This window comes from Aphelocoma coerulescens, chromosome 1, assembly GCF_041296385.1.
Source record: "Aphelocoma coerulescens isolate FSJ_1873_10779 chromosome 1, UR_Acoe_1.0, whole genome shotgun sequence".
NCBI classification, from domain to species: Eukaryota; Metazoa; Chordata; class Aves; order Passeriformes; family Corvidae; genus Aphelocoma; species Aphelocoma coerulescens.
The window spans coordinates 32,784,610-32,801,385 of NC_091013.1; the positions used below are offsets into that span (position 1 = coordinate 32,784,610).

Consider the following 16,776-nt stretch of genomic DNA (forward strand, 5'->3'; position numbering starts at 1 on the left):
AAGACTTGGATCTGTTCAAGGTTAAAGCTGTTTGTGACTAGACCAGTGAATGTGAAATCTTGTGAAAAAGCTGAAACATGCAACTGCCTACTTTTGCCATGACAGGCAAGATGGGGAGTACAGCTCCCTGAACGGGGCTGCAGTAACCTGCTGCCCTCCAGCTGCCCAAATGGTAAGAGAGGGAGAGAGTCCTCAGAGACTCAGTCTTCTTGCACATGCAGGGCCCTGAAAAATCCACATTGCCTCTTTGCTCTGTACAGAGAGTAATTTTCTGCCTTGGAAACTGTACTGAAGAACTGATTTCAGAGGGATTTGGAATATACATTTCTATCACAACTAAAAAGACAGTTCTAATTGAAGGTTTCTGCCTGACCACATGATTTCTAGGAGGTGGGGTTTGAAGAAAACAGAGTGCGGTGATTAAATCAGGAGGGCAGGACCACTCTCAAATCCCACTTTTTAGGGTAGTTCTTTAGGGCACTTACTGGAAGACTCGCTTGGAGATCATTTCAGTAGGAAAATTTTTCTAAAGCAAACCCTACCATTTATAATTTTTATTAAAATCAGATTTTTTTTTTAAACATATTTTGCTATTAAGTTAAAAACTTGGGAGAGATTTTCAACAATTCTATCTAATATGTACTTTGGGAGGGTGTTAATTGTTAGTTACTTTGATTATAAAGATGACAATGTGCTTTATAATCCCTTCACAGTTTGAAGAGCTATTAGAGAGCTCACAATACGTTGCACTTTACCAATGGTCCTTAATACTGAGGAGCTTTTAAACACCAAGTTTTTCTGCTCCAGCTATACGGGTTCCTCTGAGGCTCTTCATGTTGTGTAGTTGTCTGCAGATACAGTGCTTAAAAACTGCAGTTCCAGCCATTTTGCACCACTGCCAACAATGCAGCAGGACTGCGGCGCTGACCCTGCCCATGCCAGCAGCCGGGGTTCTGGTGAACATTCCCAGCTGAGGATCGCACTGCAGCGCCGCTGCAAGGCAACCGTGCGAGCCCGTTCATGCCCAAGGAGCAGCCCCGAGGATGGAACTGAAACACATTTGCAACCCAGGCTCATCTATGCTGGAATTTCAGCAAAGTTTCACAGTTCAGCTGCAAATAGGGGTAGGAACAGTAATGGGCCATACACGGTAGCAACCCAAGAATCAGTGCTCTACTCACAGGTAAATCAAGTACTAGGGAGAACAGGGGGCAGTTATTACAGAGCCAAGGCAGCCTTTTCTGTTTCATTCATATTTGGTGGTTTTGCTAGATGAATATCCACACATATTTTCCCCCATAGAAGTCTCCAACTATCATCCAAAGCTCTCTATCTGTCAAAAAATCCCATCGATGTCCAGAGGAATTTCACATGCAGAGAACTGTCAGGGTTCTGAATTCTGTTTTTTTTTAGATCTATTTATGCTACTGTATTTGTTGTTATTTGAGAATGTACATGATAGAAACACTGTTTACAAAAAATATATCTTCTTTTCTTTAGAAAGATTTAGTTCTGATAAATAACAAATTAAGTTTACAGATCTGAAATTGGCATACTTTGATGACTACAATCTACTAGACTCAAAAAAGTTGGAATCCCAGTGAGGGAATGAACTGGGATGAAAACCAAAATGGTCACATTTGCAGGAAGGGTATGTTAGAACACAGTTAATGCTGAAACAAAACATACTCTTGTGATCTGTAATGGCAGCACACTACCTTGGTAAGTGTAGGCATATATACTTTCAGTATATAAATAAAATATGAAAATGTTCCATTACTGAATCAAAGTATCAGAAGTGCTCTATTTGCTCAACTCTAGAGAATAAAAAGTTATAACATCACAGAAACAAAAATATGACATAACATGCGGTCACGATAGCAAGCATAGGGAAGAAAAATATTGAGAAAATATACTTATATGCATATTATGCAAATATATTTTACATTAACATACAATGTTATAAGAATGTTAAATAATATGAATGCATGTTTAAAAAAGGCTACAGCTAGGTGATTTCATGTTGAAGTAACAAATAACCTGAGACATCTTCTATGCTTTCACTGGAATAACAATCTTTAAATCTACAGCAGATGTAGAACACATTGACAGTAGTTGAATTCTCAGCTAAATTATACTAGAAATGTGCTGTTCTCTTTCAAAATGACATGGCAGCTGGAACCAGTCCAAGGGAAGGAAAATGTGCTGTACATTTACAGTACTTACAAAAGATTCATTTCACTGTTGATGGACACTTAAAATGCTTGTTTGAAATGTTATGAACCTGTATGTGTCTCCAAAGACCTACAACACTCCCATGATCAGGTTGCTGACTGCACAAGAGAAAGCAAGAGACCATTGAAAACTATGCCCATTCAGGACTGGGAAAAGATGTATTATGACATTATAAGCCCAAGAAATTTTAGCAGAGAAAAATAAATTCAGCTTGATGAAATTGTAGTTGATGGATCTGCAATATAAATAACTTATTTTAAACTTACCAGTGTAACTCTACTGCTTTATGATTAGTGTGTATGGCAGCATTTACAAAGGATGTTACTAAATACTGACTTTATACATGATTACAGCTGTTTGAAAATTTCTATGACAATCAAAGTTTTGTAGTGATAATACACAACACTTACTTTCTCAAGGCTTGCTGCTTTGATGACACCTGCTTTTCAATTTAAAAGGTTCCTCTGAAGTGAATTCTATGTTAAAGTGTCCATAACCTCAGAATGAATGTGTTCATGTGTGTGTGCATACATATACTTTTGCTTTGCAGTATGTGCTTTAAAGTACACACAATTCTTTGCTACATGTATTCACACATACATGAGTATGGTCTACATAGGAAAAGTTCATATATATATTTTTTTATATATAAATATATATATAAATATATATATATATAAACTCTGCAGGCAAGTAACTTCACTTGTTATAATTGAAGTCCTTTAAAAAAAACTCAGTCACTCAGTTAACATAGTATAGCCAGTAAATTAGGTTGAAAAGAGAAAATGTGAATGGAAACACCATTCTTGACCATCTGTCGATGGCATTCACATCCGTTAGATTGGGGATTTTTATTTTCAGTTGTGAAGACCTTCTTCGTAAATGGCCCCTCTTGCTATGGGGGCCTGTTCTTTCTGACGAGCGCCTTCCAAGGCTTTCACGATGTGAGCTTTGTTTTCTGTACTGGATTCCTGAGTTGTCAAACGATATAGTTGAATTTCGGGCTTCCGTAACGCTGGTGGTGACCTCGTTGCTTGCCATCTCGTTGTGAATTTCAAGCGATGTTAGCAGGATGTTTCCATGGGTGTCCACCTAGGGGGCAAAAATAGAAACATAAATTCTTTCAAAAGACTTGACATCAATGAGCAGAATGTGGGTGTATGTAAATCTCCAAACCCATACATATCTAAAAAAAAATAATGTATTAATTTTAAGCATGTGATAATCTTAGAAATGGCACTATTCAGCTGCCTAAAATTAGGCATGTACTTAAATACTTTCACAAACAGCGTTATCATCATACTACCAAACATCCAGTACAAAACTGTACTCAGCAAACTCTACCATTTTCTTCTCCCTCTAAACCAGCCACATTTTAAAGGGTGGTGTAGTTCAGTGAAACCTCTGCATTGCTGACAATAGAGGGAGAGAGGGTAAGGGATGAGTCCTCTCTCTGCTACAGCAGAAAATTAAATTAAACTGGATTAGCTTTTTTATTTCCTATCTGAGATCTAAAACCAGGTAAAAAAAGTGCCTGTGAAGTCTGCTAAAATCACAAGAACAGTTCTGGTGTGCTGAACTCTGCATTTTACAATCCCAGAGCTTATTTACAACTTACCTCCTAAAGCTTTCCTTCCAAAGTCATTTGCACAGTTTTCCAATCATGGCAATACTTAACTGCAGGGATTTTCTGTCTGAGTGATTGATCTTGAAAACCAAGGAACTTAAGGCATAGAAAAAAAGCTGCTGAACTGAGGAAATAGGTGGCACTCTTCCCTTCCACCTCCCTATTCCAGAGGCAGTAACCAGTGTTTAGCACAAACTATATTTATCATGCTAACAAAGTCAATACTTTTGTTGAGAGAAACTTGACAGTGATTTCTATGTAGATATTTTGGTTTAGGATTAATAATACTTTGCTAATTTAATAGCAACTGCAACTACAGCAAGGTCAAAGTCTGTGTTAACAGTAAACTGTACTAAGTCAAACACTGGGCATCACCCTGATAGACAAAATACAGGTCCCTGGTCAGCCATATGACAGAGACCTTCCATACAAAAATCATCAAAACCCCATATAAATTTACAAGTACAGAGCAATGCAATGCCATTTTCAGTAATAGAGAAATAGGTCCTGATCATTTAGAGTCTTAAAATCTGGGCCAGACTCTCCAGTCCTGAGTGGCAAAAGAGGAGCAGCACAGAGTTGTGTATGGCTCCTTCAGTTCAGAAACACTTAAAGAGTTCCCATGAGTGGCACTGATGAGAAGTTCCAAGCAATGCTGTCTGAGTCAGTATTTGGTAGTTTTTTGGGGGGGCAGCACATCCCCCATGCCCCAGGCCCTACATGCTGGAGGATATGCAGTCAATACAGGTAATGCAGGGATCAGCTCCCAATTTTCTGCCAGTTTTGGGGCAAGAAAAAAGATGGCTGAAGATCAAATAAATGCTTCATGCTGGGTATTTTCAGACAGTTAACACACGTGTGACTCTGTTCAAGAGAATTTAGTTCTCCATGTCAGAAATAGTGAATCATGGAATACAGGATAATTTCCAGTTTTATACATGCAATTTATTCATCCATAATTCATCACACAATTAATACATTTTTCTAACCTGCCACATGATCTAGCTGTGTGAACCATGTAGCAGTTGAATATCTCATTCCAGAAGCATCAGTTTAAAAGTGGCTGTAAAAACAGACTATTGTCATAGCCATCTGAAGTTTGCACAGTCATCTGATACCATGCCCTTTGTAAGCTCTGTGTGATGGATTAAAAGTATGCACAGCTATGTGTCTATCCATATGCATTTAACTTTTTTCATTCGTATTGAAATGTTATGAAATGGATATTTCTTTCATCAATTATTGATGCTTCAGCTTCTCTCTTCTCAGGGAAGGCCATTATGATAGTATATCAGTAACACTCTGCCAAGCTGCTTGCAGATACAAAAAAAGGATATAAAATACTATGAATGATATACAGGCAAGTAGGAAAAAAAATCCTAAGGTGTCTAACAAATCCTGCTGCTGTAGGCAATGGCACAATATGCTGATGAATGCCTATAAATAAAAATAAACAACATGAACAAAAATAATGGCATGGAGAAGCCTCAGTGGGGATTAAGAATTTATTTTCTCCATGGCAGAAACCCTTTGGGTACAAAAGTAAGATCTTGAGCTTTGTAGAAAGGAGTTTGTGCTGCTGAGCAGTCTCTGTAACGCAAGTGTAAAATACAGTCATGGATATCATCACTACTTATGGTGGTCTCTGAAAAGAACTGATTCACTTTCTTCTATTTTTTTTTTTCTAAGAGTACAAATTATGTTCAGGATATTTTTTTTATGTAATACTAAAGTATCTCAACAACCAGGTTTTTCCTTACGAAGCTTAAAACTAAATCTCTCATCCAGACCTCCATGGCATCAAATGTCATCTCCTTTCCCATCTCCTCCTAGGCTTTGAGAAATATCCTTCAGCTTATTAAAAATGTCACAGCAGTGACCATTTTGGTGGGCTTCACCCTGAGAACCCTGCCATCCCAACCCCTTTTCCTTCCACTACCACAGATGCCAACCACTCTTTCTCTCAGGACTTCCTGATCTCTCCTGATTCTGTCTGCCACCTACATATACACAGACATCAGCCCATTCTGAGTACTTTTTCCTTCTGTACTGAGCCTGGACTGTTGTGAGCTGTCAGTTGAAAGCTTGTATTATGGAGGGTACACCTACTCATTCAGCCTTCTCCTGATCAAGGAATTAATTTTACTCTTATTTTTTCCTTGCATGGCATAGCCTTCTTCACCTTATCTGCCAACTTCACGTGCCACCTTAACATGGCTTCTGCCTTTGATGTGCTAACTTTTCACTGTTTGTCACTGCATCTGAAAATCAAACCAGAAAGGTGGTCAAGAAAGTTGCAACTTCTGTGTAAATTCTTTTTCTGAAGATACCATTATGTCCTATGAAGCTGCATGACACTATGCATTTTTCTCAAAATGTCAAATGAAATGTATTTGGAAAGATACTTTTGAAATGCATCTCTTTGTTAATGGAGCAACAGGCTCGCATGTCAAATATGAGGAAGGAGCAGATGGAGAGAAGAAGGGGGTCTGCAGAAGCTAAATAAGCCTCTGGTCCACAGATACTCTTGAGATTTATTCTCTCAAATTGATTCCTTCAGAGGTTTTGAATAAACCACCTAAGCCCTCGACAACATTAGAGCACTATATGCTAATACTTTGTGACAATCTTAAGGTGGTGTCTTAAAGTATGAATACTTAATGCATGCAGCATGTTAAAAAGTACTTGCACATAAACATGACTTTGGAACCATTTAAGCAATGATTTAAATTACTTTGACAAGGTTACACACGCTCTCTCAACGAATAAAGAAGCAAACCAATAATGGCAGGGTATCCTGTGCAAGTCACCTCATGTTTGCCTGAATATACAGGGAAGGCAAAATCCTCCATGAATGAACATGAGTGTTGTTCAGTGGCTCCAGGGAAAATGTTACCCCAAGTAACATGTAAAAATATAGATTTAAAAAAGTAGCTGACTGGATGACAGACAGTCATGGCTACATATGACAAACAAGGCCAAAGTCTTTGATGCAACTTTAGTTTTAAGCCTTAAAACCATTAGAATAGAATTCTATCACCTGGCTCAAAAATGCCATTCTGTGCACTGGAAATTCTCCCCAAAATGCTAATACCGGGCTTTACACTCAAATGCTGTTATAAATCAGAGATGACACTGTGGATTTGGCCAATTTCCCCTCACTTCTTACCATCCTTCTTTAACCAAAATATTTATCTTTTTTTAGTTCTCTGCCAACCCTGTGCTTCCATTCTCTTTGAGGCCTTCTATTTGCCTCCTGTGGCTCCACCTGAAGCTATTCCTTCCCATTTCTTCACTGTGGTCTTCATGGTTGGTTCTCATATCTCCTTCCCAATACAAGCAAGGGTTGGTTGTTTCTTTGGAGTGTTTCCCAGTGAACTCATCAAAACAGATGAAAACAGCTGAGTCCCAAATCATGAATTCCCTGCTGAATCAGCATGGATACAAATATGCAAAACTAGTGCTCTTATTTCAGAATCAATTTTTATTAAACTCCATCCCTCCCACCTCTGAGTAACTACAGCTCCTGCACCAAGGTGAAGCGACTGAGGCTCACATAAGTCCATTTTGAGAAGCAGATTCACTTTTGAAGGTTCACCTTCAAAATGAATAACGATACATATTACATGTCATTTCTGAACGATACGTATTACAGTACAAGTGAAAATTTTAAATACTCCAGCAGCCTAATGTCATTACACAGAAATGACTGTCACTCACCTAACTGAAGCCAGAAGCAGGAGAACTAAGATAATGTTCACAAAGAACCTGCTCCTTGCTCTCGGAGGAACACCATGTTACCAGTGGACTCAACTTGTACTGTATGTTCTAGGCCCAAAACTTCAACGTTCTATTGTATCTGGGAAGTCCTGAGTCTGCTTCTTAATTCTACTCAGAATCCAGGCTCATTTAGATGCTAGCTATTCTATTTTTAAGAAACAAGATATAGCAACTGCTACTGAATATCTTTCCCCAATATTTTTTTGAAAACTTCAACTTTAATACCAGTTTGAAAGCACTTTACTAGGGCCAGGAAACAATGATAAGGCTTGATTTATTATTAAGTAGAGTCGGAATTGTTTCAAGCTCATTCAGTTCTCTGCTTAATATTCCATAAATTTTAAGGAGTGAGTCTTATACTCTACTACACAAAAAGAAAAAGAGGGAGCATTTTGCTCAAAAAGAGGAAGCATTTTGCTCAAACCCCATAGGTATGTTTAGTTGTTCATCAAGCCCAAATTTTTAAATACCGTGTAAACACTTCCCATCATGTGAAGCAATATAAATGCAAATAGGGGGTTTAAATAACATAATGAAAAGCTCTGACTCTGTAGTTAGTCTTGCATTATTTTGCATCAAAATTAGTATTCAGGTACATACAGAGTCAAAGAATATTCTGAGTTGGAAGGGACCCACAAGGATCATCTTGTCTGACTCCTGCCCTGCACAGGACCATCCCCAAGTGTCACACCATGTGCCCAAGTGCATTGTCCAAACCCTTCTTGAGCTCAGTCAGGCTTGGGGCTGTGATCACTTTGCTGGGGAGCCTGTCCCTGCTCAACCACCCACTGGGTGAAGAACCTTTTTCTAATAGCCACCCTAAGCCCTCCCTGACACAGCTGCAGGCCATTCCCTTGGGTCCTGTCACTGGTCACCAGAGAGATCAGTGTCTGCCTCTTTCACCTTCTTCACTTATGCATAAATGGCTTTCCAACATGTAGAACAATATGCAATCAGGCCTTACGTTTTATCTGGGCTTGAAGCTAAAGTCATTGACCCCATTAGGCTTTGAATATTTAAAAAAATATTTAAAAATGCAAAACAAAAATTATAGTATTGAGTGTTCTCCCTGAGTCTAAAAGTTGATACTTCTCTCACTGCCTTCTAAATATGTTTATATTAATTAATAATCACCAAAAAAAAAAAAAAAGAAAGAGATAATTATGTTATATCAGCTTAGTAGATGAGCCCAGGATACACAGCAGAACTGGGAAGATGGAAAGTCCTTGAAAAACAAGGAAAGTATGAAGAAGCAAACTAATTAGGAATTTCCATATTATTATCACTGTCTATCAAGTAATAATGAAATTTGACAATTAACCTTGATGTATATCAATGGGGGAAGAAAAGGAAACAAATGCATAGTGTCCCTTTGCCCTGTATTTCACATTGTCTGGATTATTACAGTCTCTGAGCTGTACTGTGAATTGCACATAAAATCCTTCTTACTGTCTCAGGATTTGCATGATTCATACTTGTCCAAAGTGGCTGCAAAACAAAATTAGTACATGTATGAGTTTCCCAGTGCACAATGAATGTCCCCACCATGAGCTACAGGATGACAGTTCTTCCCACGAGAGCTGTGCTTATCACCCTTGACAGATATATTTCAAAATTTGGTACCTACTCATCACATTCATATTTCAAAAATATCCCACTGTTCAAAACAGCACTGAAAAAAGTACCTAGGAAAGATGAAGATGCACAGGAGAATACTGCCAGTTTTGCTATTCTCGTACTTCCCAATTTAAACTGAGTGATAATTTTGCCACGGAAGCCAAGATATTAATTTTCAGAATAAAATTCCACTTATGAGAAGGGTTGCTGCAATTAACAAAACTGCTAAGTAGATCTAAGTGGCCTGAGCCTCTATTCTCAGCAATGCCTGGTGGGTAACTGCTGCCTTGGCCAACAGCGGGGGTTTGAGCCAGGAATCTCCAGAGCTAAAAATACATGCAGACACTGCCTGATGAGAAGGGCCCTTTTATAAAGGGTTATGCATTATTCTTGTCAGAGAAAGCTCTTCCCACATGTCTGACAGCCATTAGGGGTTTGAAGCTTTAATGAGCTTGTGTGATAGTTACCCTCCTGATTTATACTCTAGGACTGAACTTTTGGTCTGACCGAACTGAAAACATAAATTGCCAGTCTGAACCAAAAAGCAATGTTTTTAGCAGGGGAATGTAACATATCACATAACCTCTGTGGATTGGCCCAGAAGGAGCAATGTCCAAAACACATGCTAACCATCTGATTATACAAGTAGCCTCTAGCACAAGAGTGAACAACAAGTGAGAACAGGATTGCCTTAAAGCTCTCTCATGCTGATTTAGCTGTAAATTAGGCTGTATCTGAGCCTTATTAAAAAGAAACAATTTATGTAGGAAACCTGAAAGCTGAGAGCTACAAATGAAGCCTGGATTTGCCAACACAAACAGGAGAAATGGATTTGATTCGTAACAATGGGGATCAATTTTCAAAGGAAACATTTTTAGAGACCACCTATTCTTTTCTGAGTTTGTCCACAATCAGAGAACTTTAATTTAGGTATCAATACCATATACGAAGCCATATTTTATGAAAAATCAAAATTAATTTCTTCCTTTATCCTAGAGCTTGCCCTCATATATGAAGCAGAATGTCAAGGTTTTCAAAAGAGTTTTCAATCCCAAACTGGAATGTGTATGAAGATCAGTTATACACACAAAAAAGCAGCATTCTATTTGGTCTCAGTAACTACGGTTTACTGTGATAGGCTGGAACAGTTCAGTGAGGAATACTATTTACAGTGCATTTTCTGAATTAAAATGTGATGCAAAAGCAGTCAAAAGAAGAGACAGCTAAGTGTGAAATTTTCTTTGTAGTCAGCTGCTGATCCACAGATGAGTCACTCATAAAGGCTCACTCAGGTTTCATCTCATCACCAGCTCTGAATCTTCTGAAACCTTTTCCAGAGATTCAATTTAGTCAGACATGCTTCAGCCATCATGCCACCTTCAGCAGTGCTACACAGGAGAATACAGTGCAGAGTTTTTCTCTCCCCCCTGCTTTTCTTTGTCACCTCTGCAACGTGAGGACACTGGCTGGGCCAATTCCATGCTGCAAAAGCTCTTCTTTCCCTTACACCTGGAGCTATTTGGCTCATTGGTTTCAACACATGGACAGAGCTGGACAGCAAGCCCTAGTGGTATCGTACCAGGATTAACTCAGAGACAAGCACCTAAAAGCCTGGCACTGGAGAGGCACATCCATAGCAGCAGCACCAAAAGGGGGGTGGCTGTGCCAGTTTTGGCTTTTCAAACCCATAACCTCTGAGGCAGAACAATGCAAATGCATTCATTATGAAGAAGAGTTACTGAGCATGAAGAGTAACTGCTTTGCAAAGCAATTATCAAATAAAACACACACATACCCACATCTGTGGATTTTGTGGTCTAGAACATTTTTTTTATTAAAACTCCCCTGCTCTACAGTCCAATAAGACTAAGAAAGCATGAAAAGCCCTTTTGTTACTATAAGAGGAGTGTTTATAACCAAGCCTGCTAGCTTGCACTCCAGACTTCAGTTCTCTGATGTGTAAAAAATAGACTACTATAGTAGTATCCATTATGTTTCTACCGGTTTCCATGGGCTAAAACACTTCTGAGTGAAAATAACATGCCATTTTCCCACTGCCTTCTCTTGTTCCCTTTGCCTGAGAGAAAGACACTGTCTCAGCAGCACTGCCAGTCTTGGGAACCATAAAAGCAAGGCTTGAACTCAGGGTCTGAGTACCAGGCAGTGTGTTGAGCTGCCCCTTGTCTGCTAGTGCTGCCTCCCAACACAAGAGATTTCCACAGCACCACAGTCCCTCCTGACTCTGGCTGGACCTGATACGGCACTGAGTTGTTCTGTCACTACACCCACATGTTACAGTATCTAATGTTGGCAATAAATTCAATAATGTCTACTTTTTTATTTGGTTCAGTTTGGTTTATGTTTCATTTTGTTTTGTTTTTCTAGCGCCCTGAGCTAGTATTTTTAATCAGTGACAGGGAGCTCATGCACACGCTTCATAAACAAGCAAATTCAATTACTAAAACAAAACAGCAACAGAGCAACCCAAAATAGTAGTCAGAAATAAACTAATAATAATGCCTTCTTCCAGTTTTATATGTGAACATTTTTCAATCTCCTTTCCTGCACAGCATACATTTGACAGTCATTAAATAGTGGTGATAAGTGCAAAGTGAGCTGCCTGCTTTTGCCATTCTTCCTTTCTTTAAAAATGTCATTCAGCCCCAAATCACATGAGATTGGAAGTTGTTCCCAGGATTAGAAACCTTCCCTTTCTGAATGGAATTACACTCCATGGAAGACTGAAGCCTCAGCAAAACCACAAAACCAATAATTTCATTGAACTTGCACAAAGTAGTCTCCATGTATGTCTCTAAGCCTCCTTTACTGTGCAGTATTGGTGTACACTGTGTGAGCCTCTCCCAAAGCATCCAGCACCTGAGTCCCAACTCTAAAGCAAGAAGCAAACAACTGTTATTTCCATCAGATTCAATGATTTTCAAGAGCCACCAAAGAAGAGATTGGAAGTTAATTACTCTTTACTATCCCTGAAGAGGTCAGAACCAAGGTTGCAGAGCTTTCAGGTACTGTCTTCCATAGAAAGTATGATAAAAACTCTAGCATGACCCCAATCCTGCTGCATCCATGGATATCTGCCCAGCATGGTAAATAGTGGACATGACCCAGAACATAGAAACTGTTTTCATTTTCCTGGTTCAAGGCTGTGCTGTCTCAAAGCCATGGTAAACTTTGCCCAAAGTACATCTGTTAGATGTATTTTCCCTGAGATGTGAATCTTGAAATCCATGGGACCTCTTCCTGTTCTGATCAATTCCCTATGCTTTGCATTTGCCAGTGTTTATCAAATGAGAAATTAAAATTCAACATCCTACATCCCCTGAATCTTCCATCTATGTTTTGTTTCAAAGAAAGATTTCCAATTAGCTCTACCTAATGTTTCTGTCTGTTTCTGTTGCATGTTGGCACTGCTTCTCTGAAGGCATTGAATCCAGAAACTGCTACAAAGATCTGCTGAATTCTCCAGCTGAGGCCTGGGGACAACATGTTTTCTGCACAGAAAGGGACCATACCATATTATTTATCCTGTGTCATTTGAACAGCTAATATTCACAGTCAATATGAATATATATGATTCTACAAAGCATACAGAGTTCCCTTTCACACCTGGGACTCCAAGGGACAAGGTAAAACACTCTTCTTTAAACTCTGGTATGCTGAATTTATACCCTTATTTGAGAGAATCATAGAATCTCTTAGGTTAAGAAGTCCCCTAAGGTCATCGAGTCCAGCTGTTAACCCAGCACCATGTTCACCACTCAAGCATGTCCCCACATGCTGCATCCACATGACTTTTGAACACTTCCAGTGATGGTGATTCCACCACTTCCCTGGGCAGCCTGTTCCAATGCCTGACTTCCTTTCCTGTGAATAAATGTTTCCTAATATAGAATCTAATCCTCCCCTAGTGCAACTTGAGGCCACTTCCTCTCATCCTGTCTCTTTCTACATGGGAGAAGAGACCAACCCCCACCACACTACAACCACATCTCTAAGTGCCACATCTGCATGTCTTTTAAGTATCTCCAGGGACAGGGATTCAACCACTTCCCTGGGCATCCTGTTCCGATGTTTGACAACCCTTTCTGTGAAAAAATTTTTCATTCATGCATGGTTGATATTAAACCAGCAGAAGAATCAGAACCATTCATGGTATTTGTTTAGGATGCTTCAGAAACAAAAGAAAACGTTTTATGTCAAAAGCCAGAACAAAGATTGCTATATGGTATGAGCAGATCCAGGATAGAGAAATGGCATGAACTGGGTATGAAAATATACATTTTCATTAGTTGAGGTACTAATGATTATTTTGACAGTGTAGACAAATTGATCTCAAGATAGAAGAACTGTCAGATATGGGGTAGTATTGGACCCATTAACAAGTCTTGTACCGAGTTATGTAAATCATTTAAATGGATGAGATTCACCAGATGGCTTCCAGCAGGAGAACTAAACCTTAGTGCGTACATCTGCATTACCTGCTTGCAGTTAAAATCTTCTCCATGGCTTTCAATTCAGATACTCTTTTATTTCTCCATCTGTATTTTTTTATTACTATGACTATTTATTTTTCCAGTAAAGAGAATTCCTTTGTCTTGATATCTTAGTTCTAAGTAGTGCTGCCAACTGTGATGAAAATCTGGTTTCATAATATACTGGGCAAAAATGTTTTTATTGGTTCAGAATTGTTTCACATATATGAGTGCTGATAATTAGGTATAGTTCTGCATTACATTTACTATAGCAGACAGAATCATTAGGATAAACAAATATAGCTTGAAATTACTTTTATGATACTGTTTTGATGAACAGGTAGTAGTTTTGTCACTGTGAACTCTTCTAATTTATAGCTGATAGAAAAAAAGCAGTCTTACTCAACAGAACTGAATGAAAAACCCTCACTGGGAGCATTTTAGTAAAAAAAAGAAAGATGTTATATTCAAACTGACAGTTAATGTCAGATACTGCTGAATACCTTGAATTTTTCTTCCAAAGATTAAAAAAGGAGGTATTCACTGGATAAAGTAGTACTTCAGGCAAGGAAATAGCTGGAGCATAACCAGCACAGACCTTGCCAATACCATACTTTAGAAATCAATCTGAAAGTTTCTCTAGGACTTATGGTTTTCTGCTGGTCTTAAACAGCAGCAGATGACAATGTCACACATAGCATACTATGCTGGCCAGTTAATTAACAGGGCAGAACAAATCCTTTATCTGTTCTCTCTAGTAAATGCATCTGCTCTAAGTGTAGTGAGGAAAAGTGTGCACACATTCTGGATTTGCTTATATAGGCAGTGTACAAAGGCACTTAAAATCACAGTTAGATTGTATTTGATAGGCAAATAAATGCCTTTGTAGATCTGAGCCTTTGTCTTCAAGCTAGCTGCCCTCCCACTGTCTTCCTCTTACCCTTACTTGTCATACAGATCATACTCACTTCCATGTCTGTATGCCTACATATATTCTTCTATGTCGGTTCCTGAAAATGAAAATGCCCAAGTTTGTCCACAAAAAGATGTGGTTGGGTGTCACCAGATGGTGATGTTTTTAGGCAAGCCTTTTTGGTTTTTTTCATACCCATAGTCCTTGCAATGTAAAAATAGAGAGAATATATATAGATTAAAGAAACCTACCCGATTGCCTTCAAACCTTGAGCGATCATTGTTTGCCTTTGCTGTTTTTTCTGCAAGTTTCTTCTGCCTTTGAGGGCCTTTTCCAAAGAAAATGTAGTTGACAAAGGCGTATTCTAGTAAGGCCAAGAAGACAAACACAAAGCAGCCCATGAGATACATGTCAATGGCTTTAACATATGGAATTTTAGGCAAAGTCTCTCGCAGGTGAGTGTTGATTGTTGTCATAGTCAGCACAGTCGTAATTCCTACACAAAGAAAAGAGATCACATATCTTACAACTCCAAACATTATATTTTATTTTCCTGATTAGGCAAATGTGCCTTATCAATGGGAAGAAGCTTAAAAATTTGTAAAAGATGTCTTGCAGGTGACATCGCTGCAAAAGAAAGCAAAATTAAAACGATGCATTATTATTCTGTTACAATTATTTCCTTCATAAGAGTGGGGGAACAGCTAACAAGGGGGTCTGGCACCACTACCATGAGTTAATGTAGCTTCATGGAAGCCAGGGTAGCTGTACTGAACATCTCTTCCATGAAGACCAAACGGACGTGCAACAGGAACAGTGTTCATACAAAAGGTGAAAGACATCTCCCACAGTTTTAAATTTCTAAGAGTTAGGCAGTTGGTTGATGTTAGTCCTGTTGGGCCTCCCTGTAGTAGATGGGGAGAGACAGGCACCTTTCTAGAGCAGTTTTATCCTGTCTATTTTAGCTACCTACTTCAGGAAAGGACAATATATAAGTGGAATTTGAGATGACTAATTTGGAGCAGTAGGCTAGTTACATAGAAAGAAGTGAGGTGAGCAATGACGGACAGATAGGTATGTGAATTTTTGGAAGGAAGAAGGAGGGAGAGCAGCATTTTTTTAGCAACAAACTGGACACTAATAAAATATCTACAAAATATCTACATCAACCTTATGTCAAGTTATTTGTGGACATAGCACCTGAAAATATATTACAGAGCACTATTTTGAGAATCTGGAAAGAAAAGCAAATTTATTGTCAGTCTGCCTGAATTCACAATAAACTGCAGGATCTGTATCTCTGCTGGAAATTTTATGGGAATTGCAAATCACAGGTTGCTGAAAACACTGATTTGTGGAATAAGTCTACATTTCAAGGCAAGTAATTCTATTAGGTCTCCTCCATTACTATTTTCTTTGATTCCATAATTATACCATCAGTTTCTAAGTAGTCACTAAAATACAGGCAGAATAAAGGACAAAATAATATTGCTGCCATATAATAAAGCACAGCTTCTTTTACCTGAAGAGACAGAAATAAAGACAACATAACTCCAAACCAAGCTGTCAGTGTAAGCAGTGTCACTCCAGGGAACTGAAGTAATACCCTAGGAGATTGTGTAACAGATATTTTGTATATTTAGTAGGTCAGTGTCATGCAGTTTTCAGTGCTTTTCCTCTAAACTGTGAAACGAGTGTGCATTGATGTCAGATGTCTGGTGATCTGGAAGATTAAGCACACTGAATAGAAAGGTGGCTATCACTAACCAAAGGGAAATACATTCCCTGGGATAGCCTGAAACCCTGCGGCCAAATGTCCTTCTGAAGATCAATAATTTGTTTTAAAGCACAGCTGGAGGAGAAGAAGCTGACAGTCCCCTAAGAGAAAAAAATAAGATAATCTTGTGATTATAGTCCTTCCCACAAGGGAGGACTCTAGAGATTATTTTTCTCCTCACTCAAAGGACTGAATTTAGGAACTTCTAGGGCTAACTAGCAAAAAGTCAAGAGAGCAGAATTGATAGATTTGCATATTTGTCTTGAGATCAGCCCTATATCCCCCTCTATCTGCAGTGTCCATAGCACATAGTCTCTGGAATGAGCTGGCCTTTGCT

The 16,776-nt window shown here is 38.8% G+C and overlaps 1 protein-coding gene across 3 annotated transcripts in view; it reads right to left on the reverse strand.

The window, feature by feature from the left end:
* Positions 1 to 2,976: 2,976 nt before the first annotated feature.
* The window catches only part of GABRB3 (gamma-aminobutyric acid type A receptor subunit beta3), a 196,113-nt gene continuing 182,313 nt past the window's right edge, over positions 2,977 to 16,776 (reverse strand). For 2 of the 3 annotated variants that reach the window (XM_069006162.1, XM_069006168.1), the window contains 2 exons: positions 14,914 to 15,158; positions 2,977 to 3,327 (listed from right to left, as the gene is read on the reverse strand). In XM_069006162.1, coding sequence (XP_068862263.1) covers positions 2,977 to 3,327; positions 14,914 to 15,158 — 596 coding nt within the window. Of the gene's footprint in view, positions 3,328 to 7,630; positions 7,643 to 14,913; positions 15,159 to 16,776 lie in introns of all 3 variants that reach the window. The other variant, XM_069006178.1, reaches the window with a different exon arrangement.